This window comes from Gekko japonicus, unplaced genomic scaffold (assembly GCF_001447785.1).
Source record: "Gekko japonicus isolate JY-2015 unplaced genomic scaffold, Gekko_japonicus_V1.1 scaffold1207, whole genome shotgun sequence".
Taxonomy (NCBI): domain Eukaryota; kingdom Metazoa; phylum Chordata; class Lepidosauria; order Squamata; family Gekkonidae; genus Gekko; species Gekko japonicus.
In genome coordinates, this window is record NW_015163124.1 from 110035 (window position 1) to 131452 (window position 21418).

At 48.8% G+C, this 21418-nt stretch overlaps 1 protein-coding gene across 1 annotated transcript in view; it reads right to left on the reverse strand.

Annotated features, from left to right (window-relative positions):
• The window catches only part of ALPK3 (alpha kinase 3), a 71595-nt gene that overhangs the window by 17246 nt on the left and 32931 nt on the right, over nt 1-21418 (reverse strand). The window contains exons 4-5 of the mRNA XM_015406901.1: nt 16523-16640; nt 11401-12790 (exon numbers count right to left, since the gene is read on the reverse strand). Coding sequence (XP_015262387.1) covers nt 11401-12790; nt 16523-16640 — 1508 coding nt within the window. The remainder of the gene's footprint in view (nt 1-11400; nt 12791-16522; nt 16641-21418) is intronic.

Genomic DNA, 21418 nt, shown 5'->3' on the forward strand with positions numbered 1-21418 from the left:
CTGGGCACGTTGGGTGGGATGCTCTGGCAGTGGGGCAAAAAACTCTATGGTCACCATGGAGTTTTTGTCCAAATGCTAGAGCGCCCTCCACACAAGCGTCCCCACACTCTAGCAGTGGGGCAAAAAACTCTATGGTCACCATACAGTTTTTGTCCAAATGCTAGAGCGTCCCCCTGCCCAGTGCAATGATGTCACCTCCGGATTACGTCATCGCACTGGGCACATCGGGCAGGACAGGGCTCATCAGGGGTGGGGCTGCCCCAGCTGGCCAGCGGCAGATTAGGGGCCCCAAAAATGGGGGAAACCCCACCCCCATCGGGAGGATGGCAACCCTATCACCAGCTCTTATATGAACCTGTATGTTCACTGAGAATATGACTGTGGAGACCTTGCTCTGGATGACTTCCAGACTCAGAGATTAGATGCGTGGCGTCCAGAGACAAGGCCTTCTTAGTGATAGCACCTGGTTATGGAATAAGCTCCCAAGAGATATTCACTGGTGCCTTTCTTGATGTCTTCTAGGTTCCCATTGCACTTTTAAGAACCGACTCATTAGTTAGCAGCACTGCTGTTTTATTGTTTGAATGGTTTAGTTAGCATCACTGCTGTTTTATTGTTTGTTTTGGTTTTTGAATGACTTTATGGTGGATTTATTATTTTTAGAAATCAGTAATTAGTATTTTACAGAAATAAACTAAGTATTATTAGAACCCAAATCCTTTCTGAATCTTTTGAGTTTATGGAAAGCTTGCTTCAACACACATTTTCTGTACTGAAATATGTTTGTGTGTGTGTGTGTATCTTGTGTGTAGAGATGTACCATCAAACATTCCTTCCTGAGCCAGCATATTCAGGACACAATTTTGTTCTCACAGTTCCCACCATAATCTTGATTTTTAAAAGATCAACTTTGTATTCCTCGTGAGACATCTGAGCAGATTTCTGCTGAAGCTGCAGAGAAACAGGGATAGAGATCTTCTTTCGGTCAAGGGGCAGTTCCATTTCCCTTCTCCTAAACAACCCCCAGCGCCTTCCAACATTAACTCTTAGTCCCTGATCCCATCAGTTGTCTTTACTAGCATTTGGTTTCCCATTTTATCTTATCTTGCTTCTCAAGGAGTGATACCGGATGTAATAAACTCTCTTCATTTATGGTAATTGATGTTCAAGATATGGAGATGCGGTATTGTTCTTAACATTTAGTTCCTTTTAAGTAAGACAGGATTGTTTTTATCCCTTAGAAGTGCTGTTACAACTGATGTTACATTGTTATCGTGTTGTTGAAAAATAATAATTTAAAAAGGGGGGGGGAGTTGTCTTCATATCTGAAAAACCGTGAACTGCAAACTGCAATCAGGAAAAAAAAATGTGCAACTCGGGCTCGTGATTGATTCCTTCTTGCAGAATTTAAGCTTTTGGGAGACCCCCCCCCCCCAAAAAGGAACAGAGATTGGGTAATTTCCTGCAGGAGAAAAAGAAAGACGACTCTGCCAGATCTGAGGTCACGGCTACTGAGCTCCCCTACAAAACACAAGGAGCAGACAATTCCCCTGTTCAAAAGCCTGGTGCAATGGAGACAGGAATAGCAGCCCCGAACATGGGCAGCATCCGAACAACACTGACAGATCGGAGGGAGCAACCAGATCAGGTGGCTGGAAGGACTGACGTCTGGGGAAGATTAAAAGAGCTATATCTGTCTAGCTTGGCTAAGCAACGGCGAAAGAGGAAAGGGGGGGGGGTCGTCCAGCCTTGAAGATATACGGCACACGACAAGGGGTGGAAAAACAATCCATGAAGTTATCTTTTTAAAAGTAGAGTCAATTAGAATAGCTTTTCCAAGCTCCGTGGAACACTATGCTCTGTATTCTTAGTGCTGGGGGGGGGCAACAGTGGGAGGGGCTTCTGGAGTTCTGGCCCCACTGGTAGACCTCCTGATGGCACCTGGTTTTTGGCCACTGTGTGACACAGAGCGTTGGACTGGATGGGCCTGATTCAACATGGCTTCTCTTATATTCTCATGTCTGGGGCAGTGATGCTCTGTATTCTTGGTGCTTGAGGGGCAACAGTGGGAGGGCTTCTGGAGTTCTGGCCTTGCTGGCAAACTTCCTGATGGCCCCTGGGTTTGGGCCACTGTGTGAAACAGAGTGACGGGCTGGATGGGCCACTGACCTGATCCAACACGGCTTCTCTAATGTTCTTATGTTCTTACTGTACTCGAGAGCCATGCATGGATTCCCCTACCTGCCCAACAACCCTTGTCAGGAAGGTTCGGCTGACAGAGTGGAAGACAGAATAACTAAGCCCAGGCCAACACTAGGAAAGCGATGAAAGGCATGGGAACCACAGACCGAGCCTCCACAGTCGTCTCCCACTACTACCAACTATACATTGACAAAGTTACTCAGAAAAATTATTAGGGAGTGTGGTCTATACTACTATGTGGAGCTTGTTGAGACTGGGATCCTGCTATGGGATTTCGCATCATTTAACGTGTCACGTTAACACTTCTGTTTTGCTTCAGTTCTGCTTTTAGCCTTCAGGTTGGTTCTACAGGCCGAATCCTATCGCATGGTTTATTGAATGTCCCACCCTGCTGACTGTATTGACTCACTCTGAGTGATCCATCTTGAGCCCGCGTGAGGAAGGCAAACTATAAATGACGCAAACAAATGAATGCAGCAAGACCTAACCCAGACATGATAACAGAAAAGAAAGAAATCCCCATTTGTTAGGCGCCCAAGCTGGGCTTCGCTTTCGGTTTCTTCCATGGTTCTGCGGTTCTGCATAATATTTTTTCGGGGGTGAGGGGAAGAGAGTTGTCCCCTTCCCTGTGGTTGTTTCCTACTAACACGGATTACTGCAGAAATGACTGCAGCCACGGACCACTGTATGAACAGCCGCTCTCGTGCCTCGGGATCAAGTTGCAAAAACAGCTCAAGCTGTCCCATGCGGCTGCCGGAAGTGCGAAAACATCGCTTAGGAATATCGAAGTGCAGCTCTGGAGGACTGGTTCGCAAGGCTGACAGTCACAGCAATCATGAGACCCTCCAACCCAGGACGCAACTGCCTTAGGACACATTATCCTGCACGGCGCTATTTCCCCCCCTCTCCCAACGTACTAGAACTCAAGGGCATCCAATGAAGCTGGTGGGCAGTGAATTCAGGATGGACAAAAGGGAATACTTCTTTACACAGTGGGTGCGTTCAGACGCGGCGTTTGCAACGGTATAGGTGCCGGTTGCAATCGGTGTACTTACCGGTGTTCACACGTAGAACATCTGCCTTCCTAACCGTTGCAAAGCCCTTTAAACCGTTGTACTCTGCCACTAGGTCCCCAAGTGGTGGTATCCTCCTGAGTACAACGGTTGTAATCGCTTAACCCCCCCGTCTGATCGCTCTCCAACGTTGCAGAGCCACTTCCGTTCAGAAGCCTGAGGCTTCCGATTTTCGCCCGCCATTTTTTTTAAAGGTTGGCGATATGCGCTTGGGCGAAGCTTTGCCCTGGCATTTGTTTTTTAAAAAAAGAAAAGGGCCTTAGTTTAGCATTTCGGAGGCGTCCGGGACCTCAGGGAGGCTACTTTGCTCTTTAAACTTTAAAGGTAAGTCCTTACCTTTAAAGTTTAAATGTAAGACGGGGTTTTTTGCGCATGCGCAAAGATCGCCATTCTGTGGATGGCTGCCTATGCACATGCGCAAATTGAGTTAAAAAAAAAAAACTGCCGATGCCCACTGCGTGTGGACGGGCATACAATGATGGGCTCCGCAGACAGGAGGTAAGTGTGATCGCGTTTCAGACGGCATAAACTGCACCGGTTCCAACCGGTACAGTTTATGCCGGCTGAAATGGCGCGTCTGAACGCACCCAGTGAGTGATTAAAATGTGGAATTTGCTGCCACAGGATGCGGTGATGGCCACAGGCATGGATGGCTTTAAAATGGGATTCAACAAATTTACGGAGGATAGGTCTATCAGCGGCTGGTGATTAAAGAGAACCTCCACATTTAAAGACAGTCAACCTCTGAATCCCAGAGCCAGGAGGCAACATCAAGGGAAGGCCTTGGTTTCTATGCTCTGTTGTCGGACCTCCAGAGGGACTGGTTGGCTGCTGTGTGAGAAGGGATGTCCTGGACTAGATGGACCACTGGTCTGATCCAGCAGGGCTCTTCTGATATTCTTACAAAGGCCCTGGCCTCTATGACCTGTTGTTGGCCATCCAGAGGAACTGGTTGGCTGCTGTGTGAGACGGGAGGCTGAACTTGATGGACCACTGGTCTGATCCAGCAGGGCTCTTCTTACGCTGTTATGTTGGTTTCCTTTCATCGGGTCAAAAAGTCTTAAAGAGCAGTCCACACACTGCCCCTTCATGGCCAGTCTTTGGGGTTACGTATCAGTAGTCACGTCCGAAGGCACCTTCTACTTGGGTCAGACCAATGGGCTCTGCTTGTCCCCTCTGACTAATGGAAGCTATCCAGGGCTTCCACGGAAAGATGGGGCTTTCCCAGCACCTGCTGCCCACGATGCTAAGGACTGAACATAGGACCTTCTGCAAGCAAAGCATAGGCTATGTCATCAAGCCCCCCCCCCCCGCCTTTTCAGTGCTCGCTTCTGTCCGGAACAGAGCCATCCTTTTTCCTCTCTGTGGCAGGGAGAACACTGCAAGCCTCCTTGAACCGATCTTCCTTAACTTGTGGCCAAGTCCAGCCACAGATTGCCACTTGCTTTATTCCCATACACGCCTCCCTGCCTCTTTCCACCACCACTGCCACCCCTCCGGTTATAAGCAGCTGTGGTATTTTAAGACACCATAGCCTCATCGGTATGCACCTACGCCAGCAGAGGCGGAAGGAAGATGAATCCGCCCACAAGAGCAAGGGCTGGGGGGTTTCAACAGCACAACGGACTCTGTTTTCCCACCACCATTCTTGCTTCTGTAAAGACAAATGTACAATCTGTCGATCAAATCCTGGTTGCCTTTCCCTGTCTGCTGCCCCTCTCCCAAGCTTCAGGCAATCCACTTCTTTTATGTTTTTCCTTCAAACACCTTTCCTGCTATTCAAAATATTTTTGTTGTTTTTAAGCACCAGTTTAATGAATGTAAGAACATAAGAAGAGCCCTGCTCGATCAGACCAGCGGTCCATGTAGTCCAGCACTCTGTCTCACACAGTGGCCAACCAGTTCCTCTGGAGGGTCAACAACAGGGCAGAGAGGCCATGGCCTTCATAAGAACATCAGAAGAGCCCTGCTGGATCAGACCAGTGGTCCATCTAGTCCAGCCTCCTGTCTCACACGGTGGCCAACCAGTTCCTCTGGAGGGTCAACAACAGGGCAGAGAGGCCATGGCCTTCATAAGAACATCAGAAGAGCCCTGCTGGATCAGACCAGTGGTCCATCTAGTCCAGCCTCCTGTCTCACACGGTGGCCAACCAGTTCCTCTGGAGGGTCAACAACAGGGCAGAGAGGCCATGGCCTTCATAAGAACATCAGAAGAGCCCTGCTGGATCAGACCAGTGGTCCATCTAGTCCAGCCTCCTGTCTCACACAGCGGCCAACCAGTTCCTCTGGAGGGCCAACAACAGGGCATGGAGGCTGAGGCCTTCCCCTGATGATGTCTCCTGACACTGGTGTTCAGAGTTTACTGCCTCTGAATGTGGAAGTTCCCCTCAGTCACCAGGGCTGGCAGCCATTGAAAGACCTTTTTAAAGCTGTCTACTCCTGCGGCCATCACTCTGTGTAAGGAAGTATTTCAAGATTTACACAAATCATCACCTTACGCTGACAAGAAGAGGAGGAGCTTTGTGGGTGGCACAGAGTTGAGTACCCCTCTACAGTGGACCTAGTGCTAAAAGTATAGAATCTGTCTTCACCCAATTTCACTGTGGTGGACAAATATATCACAGGCAGGGTAGGCACATTTCTTGGCCCAGAGGCCATATCTGGCTGTCTGCCTGTTTTTGATGGCCCCAAGTTGGACACCAGTCCTTGGAAACTAACTCAACTGATATCCAACGCAGAGCTCTCAAAAGTGGGCAGATGTGGTCACCTCTTCCACTTGAATGGTTTCCGAAGAAGAAGAGTTGGTTTTATACCCTGCCCTTCACTACCTGAAGGAGTCTCGGAGCAACTTCCAATTGCCTTCCCTTCCTTTCCCCACAACAGATACCCTGTGAGGTAGGTGGGGCTGAGAGAGTTTTGAGTAAACTGTGACTGACCCAAGGTCACCCAGCTGACTTCATGTGGAGGAGTGGGGAATCAAACCCGGTTCTCCAGATTAGAGTCCACCACTCTTAACCACTACACCAAGCTGGTGGGCAGCCATGTTAAGTGTGTATCAGTAGAACAGTGTTTCAGTTCAGCAATGCTCCCTCTAAGCTGTGGAGTCTTGTGAGCAAAAATTCTACTTTGTGAGCTACTGGCATTAAAGTTTTGAGGGAGTGATTTGGCTACTGCATAGGTTAATATGCTGTGGAACCATCCTTCCTGGGCTAAGACAAAAATGTATGAGCTGGAGGCTAAAAAACTCTGAGCCAGCTCACACTAACTCAGCTTAGAGGGAACACTGGAGTCCAGTAGCACCTTAAAAAATGAACGACATTTTCCAGGGTGTAAGCTTTTGGGAGTAAAAGCTCACTTTTGTGAGATATGGTATCAGACAAAGCAAGCTTTGACTCACGAAAGCTTATATCCTGGAAAACGTTGTTCATCTTTTAGGGTGCTATTGGGCTCGAATTCTGTTCTCTCCCACTCTGCTACCCTTAATGGCACTCAGACCTTGGACATTTTCCAGGAACATCAGGCTGTGGTCTGGAGGACTGAAACTTCCCACAAATAGTTAAGCAGCTCGAGAGCTGGAGGCAGGCCCCAAGACAGGATTTGCCCACCTTTGCACTGTAATAGGAAAGCCCGGGTGAAGGGTGTTGGTCAAACTTGTAGCGGTGGCCAAATGGCATCTTATTGCCAAGTCAACCCTATGATCTCCCAAACTATGGCGGTCACAGAGAGCTGAAAGCATGGAGCTCACTGCCACCCCATTGTCCCAAAAGGCGTGCCGATTCCCATTACTAGCTTAGGGAGCCACTTCCTGGTTAGAGGCCAAGACTGTCTCACATCTCCTAAAATGGCGATGCAACTGAGCAAATTCCAGCAGGGCAGCCACGTAGCCACCAGCGCATACCAAAGCGCTGAAAGCCACTCCAAGAGACTGATAAGTCACTTGTGAACCTTCGGAGAGCAGGAAGAGAGCTGGCACGTCCTTCGGGCAGACTCAGACGCTCCCTTCTCTCACCTCAGGGCAGGCGGAGATTAATGGCGGCAGATACATGATGTGTGTTTTTATATATAAACTGCAAAGAGCAGCTGCAAGAGCCCCCAAATCGTATCAAGGTGGCGGTATGTGGGTGGGAAGGGGAGGCCGTGGCTCAGGGGAAGCGCCTCTGCTTGGCATGCAGAAGGTCCCAGGTTCAATCCCCGGCATCTCCTCTTAAAAGATCAGGTAGCAAGTGATGTGAACAGACCTCTGCCTGAGACCCTGGAGAGCTGCTGCCAGTCTGAGTAGACAATACTGACTTTGATGGACCAATGGTCTGATTCAGTATAAGGCAGCTGCATGTGCTCCTGGCACCCCCCCTCTGCCCCCCCCCCCGGTGAGGCAGTGGCACTACTGTACTCTTAGCATCATTGTTTAAGCTAATGATTGTTTTTTAGCTATTTTAAATTGCTTTAACTATGTATGATACAAATTCATTACGTTTACACCAACCTGAGCCCTGTCCTGGCAGGGGGAGGGTGGTTTAAAATCTAAGGCAATGGATGGATGGGTGGGTGGGTAGGTGGATGGATGGATGGATGATGTGCTCATGTGAGATTAAACCTTCCCCTATGCCGTTTCGCCCAGACCTGGATGGTCCAGGCTAGCTTGATCTTGTTATATCCTGGAAGCTAAGCAGGGTTGGCCCTGGTCAGTATTTGGACGGGAGACCACCAAGGAAGTCCAGGGCTGCTACACAGAGGCAGGCAATGGCAAGCCACCTCTGTTCTCCTCTTGCCTTGGAAGAAGAAGAGATTGGATTGATACCCCGCCCTTCACTACCCAAAGGAGTCTCAGAGTGGCTGACAATCTCCTTCCCCTTCCCCTCCCCACAGCAGACACCCTGTGAGGTAGGTGGGGCTGAGAGAGCTCTTTCGAGGACTGCCCGTGAGAGAACAGCTCTGAGAGAACTTGTGACTGACCCAAGGTCACACCTACAGCTGCATGCGGAGGAGTGGGGAATCAAACCCGGTTCTCCCAGATAAGAGTCCGCGCTCCTAACCAGACACTACACCAAACCTGGGGGGGGGGGGGTCATCATAAGTCAGCTGTGACTTGACACCACTTTCTGCCACTACATTGTTTTCCCTGATCAAAACTGCCCTCCCCTCCCCTGAGCTGCTACTACCCTCCGTAGACCAAACAGACAGAGTAGGTCTTTTTTCTCCTTCTCTTGGTTTGTAGCAACTCAAGGGGGTTATTTTTACTAGGGAAATGTGCCACCTCTGCAGTGTTAACCAGGGTCCTCCACTACTTTTTCAGTGCTAAGGGAAACAGTCAGCTAACAGGGAACCCAACCAACAGGGAATCTGCCCTTAATTTTTACACATTCAGCATGGATATGCCCTGATTTCTTACCCACAGCCCCAGTTCTTCTAGACAGCACAGGCAGGTAAATGCAGATGAGCTAGATGAGGCTGGATGGGGCAAGATGAGCAACTTCCTGCTCACCTAGCCCTAAACCTCAGCAAGGGCGGTACGGGGCAACTATTAAATTAATTAATTGATCCATTGATTGAAAACGAAAGGGGGTGGGGTGGAGTTTCAGCCCAGGACAGACGAGGTAAACAAAAAGGTTGGGGGGAGGGAATAGAAAAAATGACTTCTATGTGGGAATGTAAATGTCGATTGCGAAAAAAGCTGAAATTATATTCCAGAGACTAATAAAATCATAAATATTAAAAACTGCCCGTCATACATAGATTTTTTGGTTACCTATAGATGTACTGTGCCTTGGTGTAAAAAACATTATCACAAATTTGTCCTCATATATCTTCATATTTATCATTTGATTAAAGTTTTTGGAATATAAATTTAGGGTTTTTTTTGCAATTGACATTTATATTCGCATAGATAAAGTCCTCCCCCCTCTTTTGGTTACTCAATTTATATTTGCAGCCATCTCCCCAGAGACCTGCTCAAAGCACATCACCAGTGAAAACTAAACACAAGTAAAAGTTATACCCCCTCTCCCCGAAACCCCCCCAAAAAAACCAACGTAAAGGATCTATAGTAATATAATCAGGCTGCAAGATGTGACATTAGATGTTACATTCGATGACAAAAAAGGGAAAAGGGAAAAAAACTGAACCTAAAACCTAGAATTCAGAACCTAAAAAGGTTAGTCAAGAATAGAAGAGGGCCAACTCTAAAAATCTAATTATGAAACATACAAAAATATACACGTATTTATTCAACACAAATTAAAATAACAAACAAGGGCCCATTCATACCTCATATACAAATATAAAAACATACAAGGGCTAATGAAATAGACCTAACGCGTTTTGGCCTTTACAGGCCTTCCTCAGAGGTCTAATACAAACAGAACATGCTGGCTGATATGTACAAATATATACAATCATACATATATCCTATAGGCCCAACACCTTTTTGATCAACACTGCTTTTAACCTAAGGAACATTTTATTGGGAACATTTGGCTGTACAATCTCAGGAGAATATATAGTTGACCAGAGCAATCGTTTTCTGGTCTTTATTCCATATTTTGTATATGTATGATTGTATATATTTTTACATATCAGCCAACATGTTCTGCCCTTGTTTGTTATTTTAATTTGAGTTGAATAAATACATGTATATTTTTGTATGTTTCATAATTAGATTTTTAGAATTGGCCCTCTTCTATTCTTGACTAACCTTTTTACATTCGATGGCAATACATTTTTTACTGTTGTTTTTTCCCCACTTGTGAGCATAATTTTCCTTGCTGTGCTGTGAATTAGGGACCATAATGTAAGATCTGGGTTCCTTAGTCTGGCTTACATTGTTAATTTTTGTCAATATGTGCATTCTCTTTGTTTTTGTCCTGTGGGCTTTAAGCAATGAAATCTTTTTTTAAAAAAAATAGTGATAATGAATTGATAATGGTTCGACATGCATGCAGGTCATAACTCAATAACACATTAGATCAATCTGTTTTTTAAAAGTATTTTAAAAGCTGTGCTGAGTCATAAGAACATCAGGAGAGCCCTGCTCAATCAGACCAATGGTCCATCTAGTCCAGCATCCTGTCTCACACAGCGGCCAACCAGTTCCCCCGGAGGGACAACAATAGGGCACAGAGGCCGAGGCCTTCCCTTGATGTTGCCTCCTGGCTCTGGGATTCAGAGGATTATCACCTCTGGATGCGGAGGTTCCCCGCAGTCACCGTGGCTAGTAGCCATTGATAACTCTATCTAATCTAATGGCTTGCTTGTGTTGCTGGTACTTGAACACATGAACACATGAAGCTGTCTTATACTGAATCAGATCCTTGGTCCATCAAATTCAGGACTGTCTACTCAGACTGGCAGCAGCTCTCCAGGAAGAAAGACTCAATGCCCCGTAGGTCTGATCCACCAGGCCTCCTCTTAGCTTCCTAACATGAGCCCAAAACCACTCGCAGCTGTTTGCACCGGGGAGGGGGAAGGGTCCATCTTCATGTCTTTGGTTCCCCAACAGCCTTACGCCGAAAGTCCCATCTACGCAGGCCCATGTGGCCCCACCCCCCTCTAGAGCAGGATGGTTCAAATGCCAGTCCTGTTTGGAGCATGAGTCCCCGAGCGCGAGGCCCTGAATTAGGAAACCCAGTTCACACAGCAGTGTGTAAGGCCTGCTTTTGAATACAGAATTTACATGGAAAACACTTCAGAATCAGCGACGAAAATAGAACCGCCACGGTGGAGTGAGTGGCAGGGGCAGCTGCAGCCGTGGCCATGGGCGATGCGATGATACCCCGCTACGGAGTGCTAGTGGAGCCAACTGACGGGCCGGAGTGGCTGGCTACTCGCCCCTCTGCACAGTAGCCGAAAAGGGCTGCCGTCTGCTGTTCACCCGACACGTCCTGCCTATCTGCTTTCCAGCTGCGAAGGGGCAGGGGGGAGGCGAATGCAATGGTGTAAAGCCAGGGGTCACTGTCAGCCCGGAGAGAAGCTGCCCTATTTATTGCTGTCCGCGCACATCCCGCATTCCCCGGCTATAAATAGAAGGCGGAGCTTCAGCAGTTGCTGCTTAACTGATTTGGAAACATTTCGCATGAGGTCAGCCTAGCCGAGGGGAGAAGGAAAAGAAAGAAAAAAAACCTTACAGTACCTCACAAGGCCCTTTGCTGGGCAGCTGCTCTTCAGAGGAGGCCCATGGCAAGTCTCCAGCTGCTTCCCACGACGGCGAATCCACATGTGGCCCCACAGCAACCTGGGCCTGTGGGACATCAGTGGGGAGGGAATCCAGTAAGTCCGTTTCTCGGATGTTGTCTTCAAATGTCTCCCCTCCGTCTCCTTTGGAGAGGCCGGCCTCTGACACCCAGCTGGGAGGCTGAAGTTCTGTTTCCGAGGCCGTTTTGCCCGGGATTTGAGGCACGTGAACTGCATGTTCCACCTCTGGTGTGGACTCTGTGGTCCACTTAGGATACTGGGTCAGTTCCACGTTAAAGTCCTTAGCTGCTTCGGTCACTGATGTCTCGAGGGCATCCTTTCCCTTCGCTTCCTGTTCAGTTGACCCCTCCTCTGGTACAGTCCTCGTCCAAACTGGAACAGTCTCTTCCGCACTGGAAACATCCACGGTCGGCTGGTAAACATCCGTTCCACCCACATTTTTCTCCGGCCCCTCCTGCTCCGTTTCGAGCTTTGCTCCGACGTCGAAATACATGTCTTTCAGAGAAAAGTACACGTTGGCATGGGAATGCAGGTGTGCTGGACTTCCTGTGATCTGGCTTGGGACCCCTCTGGGTTCCGTTTCCATCAGCTCCCCATTTGTCATTGCTGAGGGTGGGTGTTCAGGTGTGCGGGCGGGCACGGTGTTTTTCGGGGTCGCAACAGTCCTCCTCACCTGTGTCCTGTCTTCTCGTTCGGAAATGTCTTGCTTCGTGCTGGGCAGGTCGAGGGCGTTCTCCTCTTTCTTCTTCTTCTTAGCAGCAAACTCCCTGTTCGTCGGCTTGCTGGTCATAATCTCCACTGTCTCGTAGATATACGTAAGGAAGCCGTTGCCGTTCGCCTCCCCGTTCTCCTCGGCACTCGAGAGAGAGGAGTCCCCGTTGGTCGTCACGTCTGCCTCCAGACGCCCGGTGATGAAATTGTTCGAGAAGAGGGCTTTTGCGTCCAGAGGAGACTCTTTGCTCTTGGCGTGGCTGTCCTCGTTGAGCCTCTGTTTCGGGTCAGGGATGTGCACCTTTGCCACTTCCTCCTTGTCCCAGAGGGAGGCACCGGAGCGCATGCCCACTTCCCCCGTCAGCCGGCGCTTCCGCTGGAACCGGTCTGGGCTCACTCTCCTCAGCTGCTCCGCCTCCACATTCTCCTTCCCGCGCTTTCTGCTCTGCTCTATCTCCCGCAACTTGGCTTCGGCCTTCCGCTTCAGCTTGGCGAACCACCTCTGGTGGATTTTGTACTCCGTCATGGTGCCGACCTCCAAGACGCCTGAACAGGACACAATGCCCTTGCTGTTTCTGGCTGAGGCCTGGTAAATGGCTGCGTCGTCCTCTTTGCAGCTGGAAGACCAAAAGACAACAGCGCTATGAGCAGAGAGCCAGTGTGATGACAGACAAGGACTAGGGAGGCCCGGATTCAATCCCCCTTCCCCCCCCCCCCCAGTTTTATTGCCACTCTTTCTGCCTAACCAATATACCTAGACAAGTGTGGACAATCATGACCCAATCAGAGAACAAATGTAAACGCCCAGGATCCATTAGAAGCATAGCATCGTATCTGAGCCTGAATACTTATTGAGATCAGCGTCCTAGTTGAATGTATTATCTTTCATGACTTTTTGTAAAGCACTTTGAGTAGGAGAGCTTTTGCACTCCTCTAATATTTCCCAAGGAAGATCCAATTTTGAAACATTGTTATATAATCCAGAGACGACGTTGATGATGTATTTTTACACTAGGATTTTCTTATCAGCCAGTTTGGTGTAGTGGTTAAGTGCGCGGACTCTAATCTGGGAGAACCTGGTTTTGATTCCCCACTCCTCCACTTGCACCTGGCTGGACGACCTTGGGCAAGCCGTAGTTCTGATAAGAGCTGTCCTTGAAAAAGAGCAGTTTCTGTCAAGAGCTCTCTCAGCCCCACCTCCCTCACAGGGTGTCTGTTGTTGTGGGGAGGGGAAGGGGAAGGAGTTTGTAAGCCGCTCTGAGACACCTCTGGGTAGTGAAGGGCGGGGTATAAATCCAATCTCTTCTCTCTTCCCTTCTTATGGTTTGAAGGAATTTGTTTATTGTGTTGTGGTGCTTGTTGACCATAATATACAGAAAACGTTTTCTTTGCAAGTCTTGTTGACGGCTTGATCTGTGGGTCAGACTCTCACGACTGTTTTCTTTACACCTGTTCTCTAACCAATGTACCTAGCCATTTCAGCTTCTTGCTTCGCAAAGCCGGTCTAACTGGGATCAGTTCAGGTAACACTGACAGTCCCTTCCCACAAGTGCCACTTCCTGATGCAATACCGCAGGGGTCCCCAACCTTTTTGGGCCTATGGGTACATTTGGAATTCTGTCACAGCATGGTGGCGACAAAATGGCTGCCACAAAATGGCTTCCCGAGGAGGCAGAGCCAGCCACAAAAATGACTGCCGCAGCTTAACCTCAGTCGCACAGTGTAGATCCTCATGCTGTGGGGGCAGCAGCTGCCAAAGCAACATTTAAAAAAAATCTGCCCAGCCAATCAAATCTCCAATAGTCTATCAGAAGCCTTGCTGGGCAAAAGCCCTACCTGCCCCTGCCCACGTCCTCAAAACAGCTGGCAAGTGCCAGAAAAGGTGCTGACAGGCTCCACAGCACCCATGGGCACCGTGATGGTGGCCCCTGCAATACTGTAGTTGAATGGGGACTTACTGGGGCTCTCTTACAAAAGCTAAAATGAAGCAGGGATTTAGCTACGCCCAGAAGTCTCCTGTACGGGGTCCATCGCCACCCCACCCCTTGCACATTCCCGGATAGCAATAAGGGCTTGCATGGAGGAGGAAGAGGAAGAAGAAGAAATTGGATTTATACCCCGCCCTTCACTCAGAGTCTCAGAGCAGCTTACAATCTCCTTTCCCTTCCCCTCCCCACAACTGAAACCCTGTGAAGTAGATGGAGCTGAGAGAGCTCTGAGAGAACTGCTCCAAGAGAGCTGTGACTGACCCAAGGTCACCCAGCTGGCTGCGTGTGGAGGCGTGGGGAATCAAACCCAGTTCTCCAGATTAGAGTTTGCCGCTCTTAACCACTACACCAAACTGGCTGGAGCCAGGAGGCAGGCATTAAGCCAATACTGACTGAGCCTGGAACTGTTTCCCTGTAGGCAAGGATGACTTGACAGCTGGATCACAGGCACCGGCTGTCCCAGGGTGCCCCTGTACAGGTGCGTGCCCCTCCTGCCCTGCTCTCCCAGCATCTGGACCCAGCAAGGCTGTGCACTGTGATCTCTGAACAAATGTGCTGTCCTGCAGCTCCATCTCTCCCATGCAGGTAAAGGCACATGAGCTTCCTTCCCTCGGATGAAATACAAAGCAATTCCTCAACGACTGTGGGGCGAAAGAAGACACTAAGGAGAAGGCAGCAGACTTGGAGGGAGGGGGTTCTGCTCTCTAAGTCTTCCAGGACAATAGGAAAACCCTGATTTTTTTGTTTGTTTTATTACTTAGTGTTAAATAAGTGCTATCATTGGCTGTTTCACTATTATGGCATTATAGCAATCATTCACAACTAGGGGTGTGCAAAAAAACAACAACCGGTATTTCTTGGCTTTGGGTAAATCAGACCCAAAAAATATTGGTAAATGCCGAATTTCCCCAGTCCAGGTATTCGGACTGGGGAAATATTCGGTATTGCTGAATATATTCGGGGCTGATTTACACCACCAGAGGGAAAGGAGGCATGTTAAAATGCCTTCCTTCCCACTAGTAGCCCCTAAAGACTTCCTGTCAATTTCACTCCCCGCTAATCAGGTGAGAGTGAAATTGACAAGGGAAAACCTCTCTCTGCCTTCCCTTCTCTAGCTGGCATGTCCTAGCTGGAGAAGGGCAGGCAGGGAACTCAGGCATGTTTAAAATGCCTTTCTTTCCATCCTCAAGATCGGGGAGGGAAAGAAAGGCATTTAAACATGCCCACCACACTTCCCCAAGTCTCTCCACAAAAGCGGAGAGGCTCATGGAAGAAAGGGGGCATGTGCGCATGCCTGCATTCCCTTCCCCAGCCTGTCCATCCCGGCAGGCAGGCTGGGGAAAGAGGGAAGGCATGCAGACATGCTTGGGTTCCCCTCCTGGTCTTCTCCAGGTGCAGGCACCTGGAAAAGATCAGGAGGGGAACCCAGGCATGTTTAAAATGCCTTTCTCGGGCATTTTCTTTCTCGGGGAGGGAAAGAAAGGCATTTAAACCCAACAGCTGAAGCTATTAGGTTTAATTGAGTCCTTTTTTTGGTAAAGCAAAAAGAACCTTTAAAAAAAAGCCGGATAATATTGGCGTTTTTGGGTTCAGCTATACCGGTAGCCGAATACAGATCTCTGATCTGTATTTGGCTTATGTGATACCCGAAAAATACCGACAAGGTATTTTTTGGGTATCTTTTCAGATTGGCTATAGCCGAATGCACACCCCTATTCACAACCAGATTATTGTGTGTGGATAAGCCAATCCAGTTGCCAAGGATTGCGCACGAATCAGTGTCGTTTTAGATGCAGCCCTGGGGTGCATGGAGGAAGGAACTGCCTTGCTTCAAAGAAATGCCTAGTCACCTCGGTGCATTTTAATGATTGAGTGAGGGAGTAAACAGCTTCAAAAAAGCTGAAATGAAATATCACCGCCCCCTGTCAATTAAATCGTTAACAAAATGGTGAGGCATGGCCATTGGGAGGGAATACATCAGACACACATGTATTTGATTTTGTACAATGGAACACTTTGAAAGGTCACAGAGGTGTGTATCGTGAGAGTTAATATCACAGGCGCTGTCCAGTTACTACTCATGAGGATCCTTTGCAGAATGAAAGACAGCTACACAAGTCTCCATGGTAGCAACTGGGCAGTGGCTGTGACATCACTCTCACAATACTTGTAATCATGTGCAAGGGGCCCTTCGGCAACAGAGAGCTATGCCTCATGTCCAGGCGGCAGAGGTCAAGAGAGACACTGGATTTCAGGAAGCTGGTATGCTAGGGTTGGTGGGGCAATATCCGAGTCCCCCACCCACTCGGCTTGGAAGCAATTGATTGAACGACATCCCTCGAGTCACTCCCCCCTCCTTACTTGTACAACTGCAGTGTATGTCGGTTCCCGTGACGGAAGATCTCATACTTTGGTAAGCCACAGTATCTGTCCATCTCTTCATCGTCTTTATACCACGTCACTTCCGGCTGGGGGTACCCTGAGTAGGACATTACGCGTTAGCAATCCCCTGAACTACGAATACTGTGTCAAAATTCTGAACTGAATACATTCCAGACAGCAACCACGAACCCCTAGAACTGTAGGTCCAGAATGACTGGTGCATAATTGCATTTACGGCATGATTTTTCCTGGTTGCTAAATCCAGGGTGACATGGCTGGCAGAACTTGGACCTTAGCATCAAACAAGTGTAGATGCTGGATAATCCGTGAATGTATCTCTAGCACTTCTTTTATTATCTAATAACAGTTGTGGGGGAGGGGGGATTTGGATCAGGCTCAAGGCACAGAGGGAAGGAATGGTTGTGACCAGTGTTCCCTCTAAGCTGAGTTAGTGCGAGCTAGCTCACAGTTTTTTAGCCTCCGGCTCACACATTTTTGTCTTAGCTCAGGAAGGAGGGCTCCAGAGCAAACTAATGTATGCAGTAGCTGAATTACTCACTCACGACTTTAATGCCAGTAGCTCACAAAGTAGAAATTTTGCTCACAGGACTCCACAGCTTAAGAGGGAACATTGGTTGTGACTCAATCTTCCCCCAGGAGGAGCTATTTGTCCTATTGGAGGAATTGGGGTTGGTGATGGAAAGTGCCCTCAAGTCGTAGCAGACGTATGGCGGTCCCATAGGGTTTTCAAGGCAAGAGATGTTCAGAGGTGGTTTGCCATTGCCTGTCTCTGCGTAGCGACCTTGGACTTCCTTGGTGGTCTCCCATCCAAATACTAACCAGGGCCAACTCTGCTTAGCTTCTCATGGCATCCCTGTAGGGCATTCAAGGCAAGAGACGTGCAGAGGAGGTTTGCCATTGCCTGCCATCCAAGTACTAACCAGGGCTGCTTAAAATCAGGCTAGCCTGGGCCATCCAGCTCAGGTTGCAGAAACTTACAAGTCACTTTTGTGTTTTCTATGCTTTCCCCAGCAGAGCAAACAAATATCAGTGCCAGGAGACCGTTTGAGGTCAGGAAAAGGTTGCACATATGTGCAGGGAGGGGGGAACGGTAGACTTCTCCCCCCGATGCTGCAGCTCTGACCTGAATCGGGAGCCTCCACAGCTGCTTGAGTGATAAAATACATGTCAGAGATCCGCTTGCAGGTCTTTCAGTGCCTCATTTGGTTTCTGACTGCCATGGCTCCATATGTTACAGGAAGCAGGAGAAAGCGCAAAGTATACAGGATAGAAAGGGACCCAGGACACAATACCGACCGCTGAAACCTCAGTGAAACCCCAACCACTGAAACCTTGGTGCAGCCATCAGAGGGGAAGAGTTCCAGAACCGTAGTAGAGACCATTCCATGTGCCAAACATTTAAATGTCTCAGGACGTAAATACAGCCATGCTGGATCAGACCAATGGTCTGTCCAGTCTATGCAACTCTTTCCTACATTTCTGAGGGCCACCCCACGTCATTCCCCAAAAGCTGGTTATTCCAAAAGCTAAAGGAGCGCTGGCCTCCCAGCCCTATGCCATTAGTGCCATTTCACCATCCATGTCATGAGGAGTGACATGAGCGAGGTTTATAAGATTATGCACGGGATAGAGCAGGTCGAGAAAGAAGTCCTTTTCTCCCTTTCTCACAATACAGGAACTTGTGGGCACTCGGTAAAATTGCAGAGCAGGTGGGTTAGAACAGATAAAAGGAAGTCCTTCTTCACTCAAAGAGTGATTAACACATGGAATTCACTGCCACAGGAGGTGGTGGCCAGTGTTCCCTCTAAGCTGAGTTAGTGTGAGCCAGCTCACAGTTTTTTAGCCTCCGGCTCACACATTTTTGTCTTTACTCAGGAAGGAGGGCTCCAGAGCAAACGAATGTATGCAGTAGCCAAATCGCTCGCTCACAACTTTAATGCTGGTAGCTCACAGAGTAGAATTTTTGCTCACAAGACTCCACAGCTTAGAGGGAGCATTGGTGGTGGCGGCTACAAGCATGGAGGGCTTCAAGAGGGGATTAGATAAGCATATGGAGCAGAGGTCCATCAGTGGCTATTAGCCACAACATATAGATAGGAACTCTCAGGGTGGGGCAAGTGATGCTCTGTATTCTTGGTGCTTGGGGGGGGGGCAAGAGTGGAAGGGCTTCTAGTGTCCTGGCCCCACTGGTGGACCTCCTGATGGCATCTGGTATTTTTGGCCACTGTGTGACTCAGAGTGTTGGACTGGATGGGCCATTGGCCTGATCCAACATTGACTACTTTGTGTGGCAGAGGGGACAGTTGATTAGGTTGGGGGGGGGGAGATATCAGAATAGCTACACTGGGGGGCATACTGCCCAGTGAGTAGTGGGAGGGCCACAGTTACTGAAATCGTTGCACACTTTTAATTTTCAAAATAACATTGTTGGAGAGCGAAGAGGCTTAGAGCGATGCCGCAGGTGCCACCCTGCAGCTGCCGAAAGGCCACCCGAAAATGACAAGCTGGGATACAGCCCATTGTCACAAGAGCCAAGACTGCGATTGGAGGGGGGCATGTTCCCCCCCCTTCTGCCATGACCTATAGTGACCCCACGGGGTTTTCAAGCCAAGAGACCTGTTCAGAGGTGGTTTGCCATAGCCTGCCTTTATATGTAGCAAACCTGGACATCCAAGTACCAATCAGGGCTGACTCTGCTGAGCTTCCAAGATCTGATGAGATCTGAAGGTGAGTTTATGGGGGGGGGGGATAAGGTACGATGCAGATTTAACCACATAATTGTGTGGCTGCTCAAATGTGTACAATATCTTGTCGGGGAGACAGGTCTGTAGCTACAGTGGGGCGTTTGGGGCCCCACCCCCTTAATTAAAAGCCCCGCCCCACCAATAGCCATGCCAGAAATCTTTTTTTTGAGGAGAGGCCCCCCCACTGCCTGCTGTTGGCAGCACCTAGAGTGAGATCGCCGCAGCTTGCCCTCTCCCTCCCACTGCGGAATCTTGGGTAGCATCCTGGGACCTGGGAAAAGAAAGCTCAGGAAGCATTTAAATGCCCTTTAAGTTCCCTTCCACAGGGCAAGAAAGCTTAGAAGGGCACTCAAGACTGGCACCTTCGAAGCAACTCCAGCAATCCCCCTTTCTGCTAGCCCAGTCCTGCTGTAGACCACCTAGGTCTCGGTGAGTCTTTCAAAAGCATTCCCATGAGCCTTTGGGAAACATGCAAATTGATTAACTGTAATTTAACTGCCCCCCCCACAACAAAAAATCCTGGCTACAGGCCGGGGGGGAGAGAGAGGCAGCACTTATGTAAGAGAATCTGGCCTATCGGATGTCAAATGAACTTACTCTAGATGGAACTACATTAGACCACAAACTAGCAGAATTATTGGCTGATTTTGCACTAGAGCTGCCTCGATGTCGCGCCGCCGTTTGCCCCGATACTATCGGTCCATTTCACACCCGAAGCCGCGGGGCTGCATTTGACCCGTGGCTTCGCACGATTTCCTCCGCAGTTTCGTGATCCTCAAAAAACAGGATCATGAAACTGCAGGGGAAATCGGGCGAAGCCGCAAGTCAAAATGCAGCCCTGCAGCTTCGGGTGTGAAACTGACCAATAGTATCGGGGCAAACGGCGGCGCAACATCGAGGCAGCTCTAGTGCGAAATCAGCCACTGAAAAATGGATCCCGTTTGTAATGTCTTAGAACACTAGGTTCCAGGATAATGGTCATTTTTATGTGATCTTCCCTACGTTAAAACTTTTTGTTTGTTATTTAACGATGCAGTTGTTTACTTCTATATTCAAAAGTAATCTTTAAAAAAAAAAAGTCCTGCAATCATCGATTCGCGTGGAGGGGAGATATAAGAAAATCCCTTATGCAATTAGCAGGGGTCATTTCGTAGAAAAAGAGCTAGGGGAACTCATTAGCATAACTCATTAGCATATGCCACACCCCCTGACTTCAGGGGCCCGGCGGTGGACCTGCAAGGCCAGCGGGAGTGCGAGGAAGCCCCGCCAAGGCCCTCCCTGGCCCCAGGCAGGCAGGGGTGGGGAGAGGCAGGGAGGAAGCAATTTACCCTCCCTCTTCTCCTGCCTCCTCCTGGCTGAATGAGGGCCGGAAGCGGGGCGGCCGGAAGCGGGGGGCGGGGCTTTGTCATGTGCCGCGCCCACTGCACCTCGCCCGGGGGAACTGCGTTCCCCCGCGTTCCCCCCCCGAAATGACCTCTGGCAATTAGATATTGCGGATGCAATAAGAGAGAAATAGAAACAGTTGAGCATGTACTTCTACATTGTAATTTGCTAAACGACATTCGAGCAAAATTCTTGGAAGTCCCCCTTAGCAAGGTAGCATGCCAACCGGACGGAAGCAAGCTACACTACCTCCTTACTTCTCGAGATTCGGAGATTATTGAATTGACTGCCAAGTTCTTTTATGGTCTTATAAAACGGAAAAATGTCCCTGATCATTCTAATTGAGTTCAATGAGTTAGTATAATTTAATTCAAGGTTTTGCGGTTGGGAAATTTTTATCTTGCTACAATTTTAAGCTCATACAAACAGACATACCTTTGTAATGTTTCTAGAAGTTATCTATTTTTCACAAATTTTATAGGAGTGTTTTACCCTATGGCAACTGTTTAATATTTTATGGCAATAAAGGTATTTGTTTGTTTGTTTGTTGATTCGCGTGGAAAGGAAAACCCCACCTGCTGACCCTGCCGTGCAGCTCTTGGCAGTTTTGCATAAATCGGGGAAAACAACTGTTTTGTAAGCCCGACTTGGGTACAGTCGGGCAGATCAGGTGTTCCCTTTGCGGTCTCATTGGACATAGATGGGAGATGAGAACATCCCTGCTGTT